At 50.3% G+C, this 16,057-nt stretch overlaps 1 protein-coding gene across 1 annotated transcript; it reads right to left on the bottom strand.

Moving 5' to 3' along the window:
- Positions 1 to 4,150: 4,150 nt before the first annotated feature.
- On the bottom strand, positions 4,151 to 6,839 carry LOC100900477 (uncharacterized). Its single transcript, XM_003739279.1, has 9 exons — positions 6,804 to 6,839; positions 6,648 to 6,736; positions 6,267 to 6,526; positions 5,919 to 6,066; positions 5,605 to 5,796; positions 5,203 to 5,397; positions 4,935 to 5,043; positions 4,599 to 4,735; positions 4,151 to 4,514 (listed from the first exon to the last, which is right to left on the bottom strand). Exons 2-9 carry the CDS (start codon positions 6,685 to 6,687, stop codon positions 4,285 to 4,287), a joined length of 1,311 nt encoding a protein of 436 aa, XP_003739327.1. The 5' UTR covers positions 6,688 to 6,736; positions 6,804 to 6,839; the 3' UTR covers positions 4,151 to 4,284.
- Positions 6,840 to 16,057: the final 9,218 nt, after the last annotated feature.

Raw genomic sequence — 16,057 nt, 5'->3', positions numbered from 1 at the left:
CCGGGTAATTTGGGAGTGATGCATACATATATACTGAATAAATGCTAAGTGATTTGCACTATTAAATCCCGTATCCCCGAGGGAAGGAGAAGCTCAATCCCAGATTTATGCAGCAGATGCGTATTGAGGAAGGATTCCCGTCACGACTCACGGAACTCCGGAATCCGACAGATTATTGAATCCCTCGACTATAGAGCACGTGGGCGAATTACCCGAATCTTCAGAACTTATCCGCCAATCGGGAATCATTGGGTCTTGCGCATCATCGATGATGCGAATAATCGGGACTCCACTGTCCTTCAGGGGTTTGCTCGTCGGATCAACCTCATCAGAAACATATCACCAGGAATGAATAGAGCCTCATCAGAACCATATCACGTATGATGAGGAGCTGAAGAGAAGCACTCGAGTCCTGTAGAACTGAAAGCGACTTCCCAGGGGTCGAGCTTCTGCTGACGCACCACTTGGCGTTCTTGACTGTCACCAACTGTCGGGATCAGAAGCATAGCGTAAACATCCCGCTCGGCATCACGTTAGATTTTCACTGATTGAGATTCAGGTTACCGACAGAGAAGCAAGGCATGCCAGAAGCCTCAGCGGTGCTAACTCTAATGTAGAGGGAAGCGGTCCGGGATACTTTGCGACGCATGAGATTGCTTCTTCTCAAGAAGGAAATGGGAGTTATTGCGGTGGAGGCCGTGTCCCTGCACATACAGAAGCATCTGCATGATCTGTATGACGTCAGCGAGAGAAACCTGCTTTGGAAAGATGGACTAATTCGATTATCCGCGTGACGCCAGCTGTTACCGAGTATGGTGTAGGAGATGCACTGATAGTAATATGCTCGGGATAACATCCGATGTCAGACCTGGAATTCGATACACATCTGCTCAATCGCTCCAGACTCCTATCGAGTAATCTTGCGAAGTTCCTACGAATTCCGTTCCCGCCACGTACTTGCGGTCTCTATCATCCACGTTCCTAGGATTGATGAAATGAGCTCTTGAGCGGAAATGAGCGTTCCGATGCGGTTTGCCCGATCAGCGGATATTTCCTGGCCTCAGCCTCGTCAACTTGTTGCGATGGAAGACTCGCCGAAAGTATAGCTGATCATGTTTCGCTGACGAGTGCGGATTCGGGGATGCGGATCGCGCGGAGAACGGATCGCTGCGCTCCTGAAGAGAACCCAAGAAGGCTCCGATCTTCGTACTCGGCACGGAGCTTACTCCCGCCTAGAGTCATCCTCAGAAGGTCACACTCCTCGGGGGACCCCCTCAGATCTCAGAGGGTCTCTCTCGCGAGTTTAAGATCCCTGATTCCCCCTTCGACAGCGAGCCTTCGGTGCGATGTGTGGCCGGCATCGGGTTCTCTTGCCTTTAACCCCGATTTCCACAGCCAGTATGTGAATTCCTTCCGGGGACATTCTACGGGGCAGTGTCGAAGGACTCGGGCAGCCTGGGATCCCCGTCAAGGCAATCCAGATCCCAACACTAACCAGAATGACACAAGCGATTGAGAACCACGGGGATCCATCAGCAAGTTCGATTGCTTTATTCCAATCTAGGATCAGCGGTTCGGGGAGCGTCCGCCGATGAAAAGATCCCGGAGGTCTCCCATGAGTTTCCGGAAGAAATCCCTGAGCCTGTCGAAGATTCCGTTCATGAGGTCATTGTTCTCAGAAGTCCCGTTTTGAGCGTAGACCACCGACACCCAGAGGCACGTCACGAACAGCAAGAGAAGGGGAGACTTCATCTTTGGTCTAAATAGGAATGTTGAGTCGGATACTGGGCGGGTTAGGCTGGCTTTTATACGTTTGGTTTTCAACGTCACTCTCGTAATTGACTGTCGCTCGGGGCGCTCGCTCGGCTCATCGGATTGAATACGTCGCTTGTTCCGCAAAATTTCCAGACTTGATCTGACTGCTGTCACCGATCGGGACATGTCCGGGCCGAGTGACAGGCGTGGAACCTGGCCATACGCTAACTTCCAAAGCAACCTAGTCATACCGATCCAACCGTTCATCTGGGAGCTCGGCTTGGGATGACAATGGTGGCTCTTCAGAACTCTACGGAAAATCGGAAGATGGAGATGAATCCGAGAGAACCCAGATCCGGGAAACTCTATCTGAGCTCACATCATGGGGGAATCACGATGTCTCCGACCGCTATAATTTGAGTATTACACATCGCCTGCGCAGGCCTTTGGATTGCCGGTTCCGGTCACCTTGATAGACGAAATCGACGAGCGTCTTGGTCCGACACCGATCCTATTGGAGAGGATCGTGAGCGAAAACCAGCGATACGGACAAAACCAGAAGACCTTGATATATGCCCCCATAAGAATGGGTGATTCGACGTTCCGCCGCGATGACGATCTTGGAATGGATTCTCTGCGATGCTCTTCGCGCGGAGGCGAGATTAAGGATCAAGTCTGGCACTCTGCTCACTTTTGGTGTTGAGGCTCATGCATTCATGCAGAGGATTTATTCATTATTATCAACGAAGTCTCCAAAGACGGAGCCCGATTTGTCTCACGGAATCCTGCATCATCCGATTCACATCCTCGACTGGAAAGTTTCGAAGGCGATTCATTATCCCAGCGCAGAAGTGTAAATCCCTAATTCATGGCCACGCTTCCCTCTTGCCTCGTAGCTTCTATGACTCCGGCTCATGGAGCTCAATTTTCACTCACAGAGCATGGACACGGGTGAGAAGATGGAGCTGCTTGATGATGGCACTGAAATGCATTAGCATGTTCCTCAGTGGCTCCCTCGAGCCAAAACTGTGGATCTGAGAATACGTGTCGCCGTCGGTGCCGTATAATTGGTTTTCTCACCCTCTATAGCGGAATTTTCACCTGAAATCGAGGTCTTGGGCTAGATATCCAGATTATAGGCCGCTATGAAAGAGCGAATGCGGTCCATCCCTCATGACTGTCATTGACTCGAGATCATCGTACCCGACTCGGAGGCAGACTCACCGACTGTCTGACCTGACGTTCCTTCGATGGAACAGACCAGAATGACAGCGAAGTTGAATAAGATTGCACGGAGCATGAGAAGTTTCATGACTCATCGAGTTGTACTCGACCTGTGACGAATTATCATTACCATCTCTTTGCTGTGATATAAACTTAGGATCGCGGTATCGGATCAGCCTCCGAAGATCGCGAGTCCACATGCCGAAGAAGCCATACGAGAGGAGTTTCCCTTGTCCTTGCTTTTGTTTTAGCTATTCTCTTCAGAAGCAGAACTTGGAATCAATATATCAATGAATATACTCCCTGGAGGGTCGTTTATCCTCTTACACGATTTCTCCTTCAACGAGTATTCATATGGCGATCCGTATGGGCGAGTGATCCGAACGAGTAGCGTTGGAATCGTAAGCCGTACTACTTCCTTCGCTCCAGGAAGAGCTCGGGAGTCTATCTACAGCTAAGCCCCCCGCCCGCAAAATCTCTCTGCATTCCATTTTACTAAGCTGAAGAAAGCGTGTTCGGCATGCTCTATCATGATAGATGATCTTTAGAGCTCGGAAGTTCAGGCATCCTGCGGAATAAGCCTATGGCAGCATTTTTCGACGCGTATCGATCGGGGGTGCCTATTCAGGTTTTCGGTGCCTGAAGAGCCCCCTGGAAGCACCGAGACGCTGATTCCCGGATTGCCTGGGGGAGTTCTGGGTCTAAGAAGAGATTCGGCGATGGATAGAGCCGGCGATCCCATGATTCACGAGCACATCGAGCTTCCGATAGAATCCAATGGTGCGCTTGAATGTCATTTTTTTCGATGATCTGAATTGCTGCTATCGAACCGGTATCGGTTACTAAGTGAGTGATACACCGGAATACTACGCAAGTTCCTCATGAAACGGCACTGACGAACGCTTTGATGCGGCGTTTGCCCTGCCTATCATGCCCATTGAGCCTACTTTTGGTGCCTATTCCAAGTTTTTTCAATGCTTTTTGGCTGCTCTTTTCTGCATTTCTTATTGCCTGAAGTTCCGAGCTCTAAGGATTTATGTGCCTTCTACTCACTCGATCACGAGCAGCGAGATGTCGAAGAACGGACAAGCAACTCTTGCGAGCAGCGAGCTCTCACGAGTCAATTTCGATTCGGTCTCGGTATTCCTCATGAAAGTGGATATTTATATACTTCACGGCCCGGAATAAACAATGGACGGAGTCCTTCACAAACGCGATCGAGCGCCACGACGGCTTCCGCATCGAGCCTTGGGCGCCCACTACTTCTTGCTAGGGAATCTTATCATAGCTCCTGACCGAATTATTCTACACGGCTCCGCGTGCTCTTCCGGTCAGTTGAGCCTTCGCTCTCTCAAGATTGATACGCTTGGAAATCTCGACGATGTCGGTGCTCGCGAAGAAATCCATCGCGATGATCGTCGTGTTTGAACGCAGATCGCGATCGTGCCTGAACCACAGCATCGTTTCGAAGTTGTGCCTATCTGCCATGCCGCGAAGACCCCCGCCGTAGGTATCGAATATGAATGGCAGAATCCCTGAAAGCAGCAGACCTCATGCTCTAATCATTGTGTTTTCCCAAGATCAGTGTTCATTCGTGACTTTCGAAGCAGGGAGTTCACCTTGCGGGGTCAACTCCGCCATTGCCGAGTAGAGCCGGTTTCCTCGGAAATGCCGAGGTAGATTTCCTTCGAAATATTGATGGAGCTGGGTGACCTCGTCGGTATTGGCCCAAACATTCACCACACCCTTGAAATACCTGTGAAATGATTCCTCAAGCCTGCTGTTCCGCGAGGGAATTCTGAGAGAAGATACCGGCACTAGGAATCGAAAGCACGCCACCAGTCTCGCGACGCCGGCGACGTAGCGGATTCCATTGGGTACGCTAATGAATATACATATGTGCCATACCTCGGCGAAGACGCGCAGAAGCTTGGAGATGTGTATGGAGAACTCACAGATCAGATAGGAAGGAGTCGTCATTGCAAGTGATGAGCACGCGACGTCCGGTTGCTAGGACCTCCTCGAGGCTTCTCACCGAGGGATCGACGCGAATTATCCAAGGTCCTAGAGGTAATGGAACTGAGGAAGGTCACTCGAGTCTTCGAACGAAAAGGGGAACCTTCGCTCACGGAAATTCAATGGTGAGGAGAGATTGTATCTTGTTTCTCAGACTGGGTTCGGCGTGAGTATCAACTTCCGACCGAAAAGAGCCGAGATGCATACCGAGTTCTGTTTCAATGAGTTCAGCGAAGAGCGTGAATGTTTCATCATCCCAATTTCCCACGGGAAACCGATGCATATCCAGCAGAACTATTTCGTTTGGATAGAGCTTCAAGAAGTCTCTGACGTCCTCGAATACAGTTTTGACTCTGTTTGACGTGATGAAGTACGAATGAACGATGTGGAACCAATCTGAAGCTTAAAAGGACGGAGACGGCGCGGCGTAGGCAGTGGCATTAGCGCGGCGGCAGACCTTTGCGGTGGAAACCTTGCCGAGGAGCCGACTCAAGACCGAAAGAACACATCATAATGATCATCAAAGGTTTTGAAAGGCCGTTCCTTTCGGAGTGCCTAGGTGGGACTACCAGAATCTACTACGTGGTACTAATTCATTGGGAATCATACGATTTTCACCCTGATCGGGAGTGAAGCCTATGCGCAGATCGAAAAATCTCGCGCCAAGCATCAGTTGGCTGAAAATGTCTTCCTCTTGGGAGTAGAAGTAGTAATCCAAGAATGTTTTCACCAGATCAGCTCTCTTGTAGGAACCAGCGTCGTGGGTACCGGGGAAGGACACGCTCACGAAAGGTAAGGATCCTGAAACAGTAATATTATGGGGCAGACTCTCTAGGCATGGCTATGAGAGAGGATCTCCTATTCGGGGATACCCGAAATCAAATCTTCCAGCTCGATTTAGAGACTATGCCACTCTGACTGACCGATTTCGTCAACTTGCTCTTCCATCCAGTGCGTGTGGACTCTGAGACAGTTCGACGCCAGATTAGACGATGAATCATTTGTCTCCAATGAGACATCTACGTAGAAACCTAGACACCCCGAAAGAGCTGCGTCCCGTCTGAAGTTGAACTACAAGGGAGATGAATATATGAGGGCAGAAGAAGAGGAAACCCCCAAGGACCCGGGAACCGAAGAAGAGGAATTTTAACGCCCCCGCGACTGCTGGCTGAAACCCAGGATCAATGTCAGGGCAAAGCTCTACATGACAAAAGATGCTCTTCGCACGGATCGGCGCAATGCCTGACTGGACCAGACGCATGGTGACTCACTGGCTTCAGGCTAAGTCCACTGAGCACTCTGACAGACCCTTCGAGTCTCTCGGCAATCTTGCTCGCAAGAGGAAAAGCAGTCGAAAGCTTAGTCCGCGACGGATCTTCGAAAATTTCAACGTTCGTCCGGACGATCTGGTCCTCCGAGAGACCATGAATGAAGAGTCCTATCTCGCGGATGTGGCCGCTCGCTCCAGACCGTAAGTCTCCCGGCGTGATGACCACATTTACCTCGATACATTCGACATCTGCGGGCCATGCTAGAAACGGAAGAGATGTGGGGTCAGTTCATCAGCTCTGTCTGAGATCGTCCCCTCGCAAGATGACCGGCAGACGGAGTCGTCATCGCTCCTGGACATCACCTGCTGCGGAGTAACCTACCCAAGATGAGAATGAAGAGTATCCGGAAAGCTTCGAGCATCTTCCCGACTGTAGCTTACGGAAAGTTTCGAGGAAGTCCACCCGACCCGCTGAGGTCAGACTGGCTGTCAAGTAGCTCTTGCGAGATCGAGCACTCGTAATATCTTAAGCGCTCACTTGGAAGCACCGACGTAGTTTGCGGTTGTGGATTGTCTGCCTTTTTCCATTGCTGGCTTTACGGCTGCGCGGAATCATGGTTCGTAATCCAATACTCGAAAAGCTCTTAATTCCCGGCGGTTCATCTCATCGAACATGGTTCATTCTGCCGTCACGAGGGGGCGGAGTCCTTCTGATAGATATCAGCTAGTTAAAAGTTCGGGCGAAATTCGATCGCTGATAGAATACGATCGTTGCTCGCTCATCGGCGAGCATAGGTCCCAAGCATGATTCATCGATACAATTTGGCGAGTTACCACGCAGCAGAATACATATATGTATGTAGCACGAAGCGCGTCCTCGGCGTGCCTCCAGGCGGCCCGCGACTTCTATCCTGAAATTCGCGGGAATGCCGACTACCGCTCAAACGGATCGTCAATAATGCTTTCGGCCCGCCATACGTGTTTGGATTGGGAGGATGGTCCTCAAGACCCCCGAAGCTATGCACCACGCACCCCTGGTCTAAGCCTTTATTTACGATGATCGAGTCAGGTACCCATGTCGTCGGCTGACCCTCATTCTTCTCCACGATGGAGGAGAAACAGTTGAAGAGGCTTCAGCACTCTCTTCCAGGGCGAGGATCTGGGTATTGAACCATTAGGCACATCGCTTTCCATCAATTAGAAATATCTTCCATCTGAGAATCCTGCCTCTTTTCACACCCCTCCGTTGCCGTGGGCGACATGGAAACATTCTCTGCGCGAGTCGCCCGCGATCTTGCTTCTGTCCCCGGAAAACACCGGTGATTGGGATGCAGGTCTTGAAGTTCTGAAGCGTCTCATGAACGTCGACTATTCGACAGTCATACCGACAATGTCAGCAGTCTACAGCAACCTTCGGCTTATCCTCGAGGTAGCACTGGTCGACATGGAAGGATTCCGTATACACGCGAAGCAATCCACAATGGACATCGATTCTGAAGCCGCTCGGCGGTTCGACTAGAATGCCCCGCCTCCTGAACATCAGATAGATCGGTATCGGATTTTGGAATGATGTCTTCAAACCCTGGAAAGTATGTGCTTGAATGATAGCTCTGCTGATATTCCTTGAGAGAATGAGGGGTAAGAGACTCCGATCAGGGATTCGTTCATTACTGCGTATTCGTGGTGAGTCTCGCATGAACTGCCGTTGACTGAGCTCCTCATGTACAGACGATCGCGCAGAATCGCTGCTGTCAGCGAGAATGGCGAGAATTGAGCATAATCAGCTGGGTTCCGGCTAGGCCTCGCGGTTCGATTTTCTCTGATCTTCTCCAAAATTTCCCTTGCACTGATTCTAGGGAATGAGCGAGACAATCGGGATCATATCGTAAATGACCGGAATTGGAACATAGACTATTTCATCCATCTCGACACACATTTGTAGAGATGATCGAAGCAGTTTCATCGGGGGATATGATCGAAGCTGAGTCAGATGCATGAATCGTTTAGCGGAGAAAATAATGGATTTTGCGTACATGTTCATTCCAGCTCCTTCTCCCCTCGGCGTGACAATGTTTTGCTCTAATCGCATTGAATAGAAGTCGTCATAATTGCTCCACAAGAAGGCCTGATATTCCGACTTCCGAGTGGCCACGATCAAAATTAGGTCGAATATTTCACGGTTCTTCAGGGTGAGCTCGAAACCTACTTCTAGCTGACATCCGATTGGTTAGTTGAGATTGGCGATCCGATGAGAGTGCCGAGCTCAGCTAAAGAATATTTCGGGAACCTCATTGTACCGTATACTGGTAGCTGTAGGCACCACTTCGAAGTAATCTGGATGCGGCTTCATCAGTCGCGTAAATAACTTGACGCAAACCATATATCTCGGAAGAGCTTAGAAGTCCGCCCCTATCGTGACACCAATGCGTCATCTTTCTCGCTTCAGTATCTACCCTCACGGTGTAACCTGTCTCTTCCAAGTGTGCGTCGGAGCTCCCCGAGGGGTCCGATCGGTGCACCAGCGCCACGAAAGCTAAGCTGAGCACGAGCAGCACGACCAGGATATGGATATAGCGATAGCATCTGGAATTAGCTGCATGTGAAAGGCGTTGCGAGGATCGCAGCGTTCTTTCATGTCACAAGTGGACGAAAGCGACTCACTTTTCTCGATTGTCTGAGAGCATTAGCACGACCCTATAATCGCCTGAGTAGAGTCTTGAGTCGAATTCCGGGGAGCTGATAGGCTCATCGGGAAGCATTGCCAACGATTACAGAAGGTCCTGGGTTGCAAATTACGGGAAGACCTTCCTGGGTTTTCGATATCAGGGGGAGAGGAAAAAAATGAAATGTCTTCTGTGATCCAGTCCGAGCAGAGTCGGTCAATATCATATGGACCTCAAAAGCCTGGAATCTGCGTACTGGCCAAGAGTTTCACACGACCAATTCCTGGGCTCACATGGTGACTCGTCGCTGACTCATGAATCAGCATAGATGCGCAATCTCGGACCAGTCACCACGCGATGCGGGGTGAGCTTCGTTTTTCACTTTATCGAAGTGAGAGGAGAACTTCCGATCCGGTTTCCCTATGATATTTTGAATCGGAAAGCTGCCGCTTCATCGCGTATATAGGTATATTACGTATCGTGTACGCGAACGACCTACAGCCGTACCGATTGTGTCCTCTCCACTCCTCATCCCTCAGAATCGCGTATCGAAACATCTACTCGAATGAAGATGAATCAAGTTCATTCTTTCCGCAAGCGTCATCTTTGCTCCCGTGGTTTCCGGTCGTTGGGAGTTGGGACCAGCGATTCGCCGTCCAAGGATCTGGTCCCGCGATTCCCTGGCACAGGGATCCACTTCGCTTCCTCGGAACCTGTACTGCAAATTTTCGGCTTACGACCCGTGAGAACGAATTCGGTGATTCTTCGATCGTTACGGAGCAACCTGGTCGATTCCAATTGCTCTCATCATCTTCGCTGGATTCGAAAAAGCGCACAGTCACCGTGGACGACCGACTGTTTTCGGCCCAAAGCCGGGCAACGTTCGACGGGCTACGTCCAGGAGTGGGTCTTGATGCGATTTTGCGTCGAATGCGCTTCGGAGTCTCTACTGCTCCTGAAAAAGAAGTATCTGGTCATGAGATTCCTGACATGGAGCAGAGTACCCGTCGCATAACATCCGGAAGGAGAATCTATCGATGAATATTTTTGAACAATATTTGTGGCTCTGATGGGAAATTCTGGAAGACTTCAGATAAATGTTTGTGCGTATTTGAGTCAACTCTCCCCATAGCTTTCTGCTTCGGCCGCGGAGCGGATCGAAAAGTCCCAGCCCCTGTTTTCAGAACACCAATCATGAGCGCAAGTAGTCATGGCTGCGGATCGACCTTGAGCACATGTAGTCTGGACGCGAAATTTTGAGCTGATAATATGATCAATTGGTACGTACGGATCATTGCTGTCACAATGTTCAGGTACGAAATCGGAATCTGAATCCGCTCCATCAATCTGGTCTTCCTGGTGGAGGCCTCAACAGACTAGGGAATATTCTTCGAATTCTCATGCTGTCGGAATATACATCCTGCAAATTATCAGGTACTATGCTTCTCTACGAGGCTTCTGTGCCAGCTCTATGATCCTTGATGGACGCGGCACCGTTGTGAGCCTCTGGGAAGAGGAGACGGAGACCCTGCAGATGGTTTCGAAACGAGGGCGATAAAAAGCGACATCGATTATTTTTAGTGCTTGGCACCGCTGCCGAGGCATCGCACCGTGACACCGTCCATCACCTAAGAGGCCGTATTCTCGAAATGTCGACGGTGGTCGTTCGAACTTTGATAGTCTCCAGAAGATCCTAGACTGTCAAGTCGGAGTCACTGGATTTGCGATCTTTTGGACGGGATCGGAGAGATTATCATCGCAGCGATACTCCGCGAGGGATCAGCAAAAAGGTGGAATGAGCGATCCACTAGGGAGGGTCGATCAATTTGAATACACGAAGCTAGCAATCGATTGGTGTTTTTGGATCATTTCTATCATAACATTGAGTCACGAGGTCGGAATTAATGTTCCGCAGCAAGGAGCGGTGAAGCCCCGGTCTGAGTTCCTGTGTGAAATTGCCCTTTGGTCTAGAGAATCGTCGCAACACGAAAATCGGTGTCGGATTTCAGGAAGTAGTTTCTACACCCTGAAAAGAAACCTCCTTAACTCTGAACACCTCTTGGCGCGGCGAAGTAATTAATGACGCGGGGGAACGAAACAATGCTAGTTCATTACCTGTGCGTCGACTCGAGTTTCTTCATGAGCCTTGTTGAGGGATGCGCGAAGCTTGATGCGATCATGACATGTGTTGATTCTCAAGACGAAGTGTAGTCGGATTCTGTTTCCTCGATTCGTCCGCTTCCCTCAGAAAATATCGAGCGGAGTCACTGGAGGAGGGAAGGTGAAATGAATAAAATTCCCCGAATCCAGAAAGATCTACGTGAGGTACATCATCTTCGATCCGTAGCCTTGCGTACGAGAAATCACGGTCTCCTTTCGTGTTCAAATGGAACAGTCCTCCGGACTGATTCGAATTCCAAGGAATTGCTCCAATAGTAGGCACGGTAAGTCTCTTCCTTGACAGCCGCAATGAGGATGAAGTCGAATGTCTGGTTGGGCTTCAGGTCCATGCTAAACTCGATCCTTTCCTGGTGAAGCGAAGCTCCATGACCGACACTAATTCGAGGATCGTCGACGGCCTCGTCTCACCCTGTAATCATAGGTGTAGCCACCGGTGATTAGTAATCTCCGGGCGGCATCAGATGTCCTGTATATGAGCCTACTCTCAGAGGCTCCTGTCTTCTACGGACATCCCGGTCCTCTCGTTGCACCATTGCGATCGGAGGTCCCTGCGCGGAAGAAAGGTGCTGGTCTCCATTGATGTCGAGAGCGAACTCGGGTGGACGATCTCTTTGAAGTAGAAGCGGTAAAGCAGCATCATGACGGCGATGTATATGAGCGTTGAGATTGAGCTGGACTAGAATCGTGTCGTTGTCGTTCTCGATCGAACCTATTATGATTCTGTTCCGGCGGTGTGAACTCCTCGTTGCGAAGCAGACGATGCGGCCGCCGAGGCGAAAACCAGTCAATGGAATTTAGTTCATCGCGAAAATGCGCGTCGGTGGGTGCGGTGTAGTGTCTGCTTGTCAAGCGCGAAACCTCCTTCAAATGAACCTCCTGCCACTCATTCCGTCTGGGTGTGGAGTTGAGCTCGTTTGATTCACAAAGGCAGAAAACCACGACGACAGGCATTGCTTCCCAAAATTCGGCGCACATAAGGCTCTAGAGTGACAGATCTCATTCTCGATGTCTGTTGATCAATTAAACGTCTCAGCTGTCGCCAGAGCGCCCTATATAAACTGGGAGTGGCGTGACTGATTCCAAATCGAATCGCGACTTCGAATCAACATGAAATACTTCATTCTCTTCGCCATTGTCTTCATTGCTCTTGTCGGCTGTGCGGCTGCTCAGAGCGGCAGCTCTCAGTTCCAGGATTACTTCAACCAATTCCTGGGTCAGTATCTGTTCCTTTGTATTCCGTCGACACGCCATGGCGCTCTTTCTTATGTCCTTCGCACGTCGTCGTACACCACCTCAATCCTGAATTATTAATTTCGGATTTTATGTCTGCAGAGACTCCTGCTGGACAAAGATTCAATAGAAGTCGTGAGTACGAAAATATGATATTCAGCATTCAGTTCGATGCCCGACTTGACTGTCTCATCGTCTCATGTGGTCATAGGCCAACGTCGCATGCCATTAATCTTGTGGAATTTTCAGTGACCGACCTAAGGGAGCAGCTCGATAGCTGGCGGGACCGTTTCGGCTCGATGGACTACTTCGGGGGGAGAGGTAGCTCTCATTCTGCTTGAGACCAGCTCGATTCGATCCTCTAATGATACCATAGATCTGAATGGAACATATGCCCCGCTGAGGGGGAGGCTCCGTAATAAAAGAAAATAGGCGATCTTTCTGCAAGCCGAGGATTCTTGATTTCCACAGTGCGTTGGACCGGTTGACGGGTAGAATTCTCATTCGAAGAGTATATGCTGTGAGGAGAAACAGAACACCCTCGCTGCAGGCAAACTTGTCCATGAGAAACCGTTTCCGGGACGAATGCTCCGTGCTCCCCCCGAGGGAGATGGGAGCCTGAATTAAACCTTCCCTGAAGTAGGGAAGACTCAGAAAACAAGCGAAAGTATTCGTGGATGAGCTTCCGGATGTTCTCTCTTATCGAAACTCTTTGGGGTCGATATAGAACTCGACGGAAATACCGCAAATCAATGACTTTATTCAGAATTTTCTGATTCTGGGCGTCGAATGCTCGCCACGCCGCTTGCAGATCGCTTCGGTAGGAGGCTGCCGCATGTGAACCGGGATGCTTGTTGACGCCGCAAATCTCCGGGGACTTTCTATTGCCCTATCCGATGTCGGGGACAATCAGAGTCGTGTTGGCTGCTGCGACACAGCATCTACCCACGGGGAGCTCTGCGAAGGCGAGCGGGGTCACGGATCTTCTGCCGCGCAAGAGCGTCAGAGCACGATATGGGCTATAATCCGGGGAGCGACGATCTGCCCAGCAATCGCGAGAGAGGGAAGCTTCCAAGAAGCCCGATTCTGGTCTCAAGGAATCCCCCTGACCTCCTCGAAGATGTCCGGAGACTGCATACCGAGTCTATAATATCTTATCAGCGATTGCCGTGATTATCTTCGGGAAAACCCCTCGCCGAAACCTGTCTCGTTCAGAGAGTTGATTGGAATGAAGAACTTCAGACGTCCGAATGGAGCCTGCGAGCATCTGAGGCTTCAGGAACTCCGTGTCAAGCGTCTACGTTATTCGAGTGGGGAAATTCCTGAGCCATGACTTCTGCAACCACCTTTTCGTCATGTGTATGAGCCTGGCCCAAGCAATCGGATTGCCTTGGTGCCAAGGCTTACTGTTCAGCTGGAGGCTCGCCGGTGGCGCCGGGTTCATTCATCGTGAGGTTGCGGTTCGAGAGCAGAGAGCTCGGCTCTCGATGATAGATATTAAGGCAAGCGTCGACACTTTCCCAGGTGAATGAAACTGATAGCTCGGGCCAGACGATCCAAACGGAATTCAGTACGTGCACCTCATTGTCAATCATCCCGAGATCTTGACGGCGCTTGCAGCGACATCGCCTGTGTAAGAGGGATTCTCCCATCGAAATACTACTCGGAGAGAACAGACCCCCAGTCCCTCAACTCTCAAATTGAGCAGGCATCGCGGGTTCTCGGCAAGTTCGGGAAATGGGTCCGATATACAGCCCCGACGAGAGGGGGGGGCGTAGCTCGGGAAGCCACCATATATGTACATCTTCTGCGCCAAGGAACTTCCCATGCGTGTAATTGAAGCTCTATACAATATTGGATTCCGAGGTCTAGGAATTGGGCTCGTAGTTCTTTGGTCTCTCATTCGAGAAAGATTCCTCGTCAAAACAATTCTGATCCCAGATGATATTGTATTCCAAGGTCTAGGAATCAGGCTCGTAGTTCTTTCGTCTCTCATTCAAGAAAGATTCCTCGTCAAAACAATTCCAATCTCAGATGAGCGAAGATCTACGCTAATTTTCCAGTCGCGACCTGACTGCGAATGTACAACAATCAGACTAACGAGAACATACTTCGTTCCTGACGACACTCGTCAGGGAACACTGAGGGGCCCGCGACTGATTTCCCCCCGGGCCCAAGATTTCTCTCCCCGGCCCTGCCGATACACATCAGTTCTGAGTTTTGACCCGCCTCTGCTTTCCGTCATGGAGAGTTCCCGCTGCCCCATCGATCTCACTGTCACGATCGAGACTACACCAATTCCGATCCCTACCGAGATTCCACAAATATAGATCGCCATCGCCATGGACCAGTACGAGCTTCATCGAGTCGGACGGATTCCCCCCATGCAATGCATTAAATGCATGGGCCGAAGCGTCTCAGACTTCCTCATTCTTATCATACCGAAACTCATTATGTGGAAGCTCTGATGTCACAGAGAGATGTGGAGCTCTGATGTCTGCATGTAAGAGGCCCACTCGGACAGATGAGGAAACTGCATCAGCTCTGGTTGACCCGCGAGCGAGTTTCTAAACGAAACCGCTTGGACTAGCTCGCGATTCCCTGCTGAGAAGGAGAAGGTTCCCTGTTATCGATTCCCAGGTGTCTGAAACAATCAATTGCCCAGAATGATTTATGACGAAATTAAATTGACGTTCGGTCCAGCTTCAGCTTACGAGCCGCCCGCATGAGATGCGACCAGATGATCGGCGTAACTAACGAAGCCCTCGAGTTGATTCTCCGCCCGACCTGCCGGAACGTCACGCTATATAAATCGGGACAAGCGTCCCAGATCACAAATCGAATCGCAAATTCGAATCAATATGAAATACTTCATCCTCTTCGCCATCGTCCTCCTCGCCTTCGCGGCCAGCGCAAGCGCGCAGAACTTCAACTCCCAGTTTCAGGATTACATCAACCAATTCCTCGGTGAGCGCCCGCATCTCCCACAGTTGAAGTTCTGGACCAGATCGAATTTGGACTCCTGATAATTCACTTCGATTGCCTACTTTTTCCTTCACAGAATCGCCCTCTGGACAGCGACTCAACAAGACCCGTGAGTTTTTAAAAACTGGTAGAGACCACCCAGCCTACACATGCTCGAAGCTCCCATTCATAGAGCTATGCGGCTACGCTCTAAGGGATAACTCCTTTGAATTTCCAGTAACTGACTTGAGACAACAGTTCGAGGCGATGCGAGATCAATATAGCTCGGGAGACTACTTCGGAGTGCGGAGCACCACCCGGGGCGCTTGAGACTGCTCAGAGTCAATCACCGAATCCTATGAAATTGAGGGAAGAAGGAATATTTGAAGCTTCCTTAAGTTCTGTAATAAAATATGTCGATTGGGCTCACCGCAACCGAGGAATACCCATTCTAGACACTCTGTGAAGGCGAGGTGTAGGAACAGGATGAGCTCTTCTGAAGCTGAAATTCTTAAGTGATACTCCACACGCTTTCAAGCGAACTCCGCAGGAAGTTCCACTCGGGCTGAGATTTCATCCGGAATCCCGAGGAGCTCACGAGCGCTCGAGAAAGACCCGTCTTCATTGCCGCCTCGTCTCGAGAGCAGCCAGCGCGGAGTGACTAGTCTCGTGCGATTCGAGCTGCGCACTTGTTCTATCTTTCACCCTGACTTAAATCCTCAGCGGAATTCGAGGTCTGATGAGGCGACTCAGT

Source organism: Galendromus occidentalis, unplaced genomic scaffold (assembly GCF_000255335.2).
Source record: "Galendromus occidentalis unplaced genomic scaffold, Mocc_1.1 scf7180000076488, whole genome shotgun sequence".
Lineage (NCBI taxonomy): Eukaryota > Metazoa > Arthropoda > Arachnida > Mesostigmata > Phytoseiidae > Galendromus > Galendromus occidentalis.
Note: the sequence above shows the minus strand (reverse complement) of the source record. Positions and strands in the feature narration are given on the sequence as shown.

What these genes read in the sequence shown, in the direction of transcription:
- LOC100900477 (XM_003739279.1), bottom strand. Translation starts at nt 6,687, where the DNA reads ATGCTCGAAGCTTTCCGGATACTCTTCATTCTCATCTTGG. An exon ending in ACTCATTGAAACAGAACTCG is followed by an intron (nt 5,044 to 5,202) that starts GTATGCATCTCG and finishes CATTACCTCTAG; the next exon opens with GACCTTGGATAATTCGCGTC. An exon ending in GGCGGAGTTGACCCCGCAAG is followed by an intron (nt 4,515 to 4,598) that starts GTGAACTCCCTG and finishes TGCTGCTTTCAG; the next exon opens with GGATTCTGCCATTCATATTC.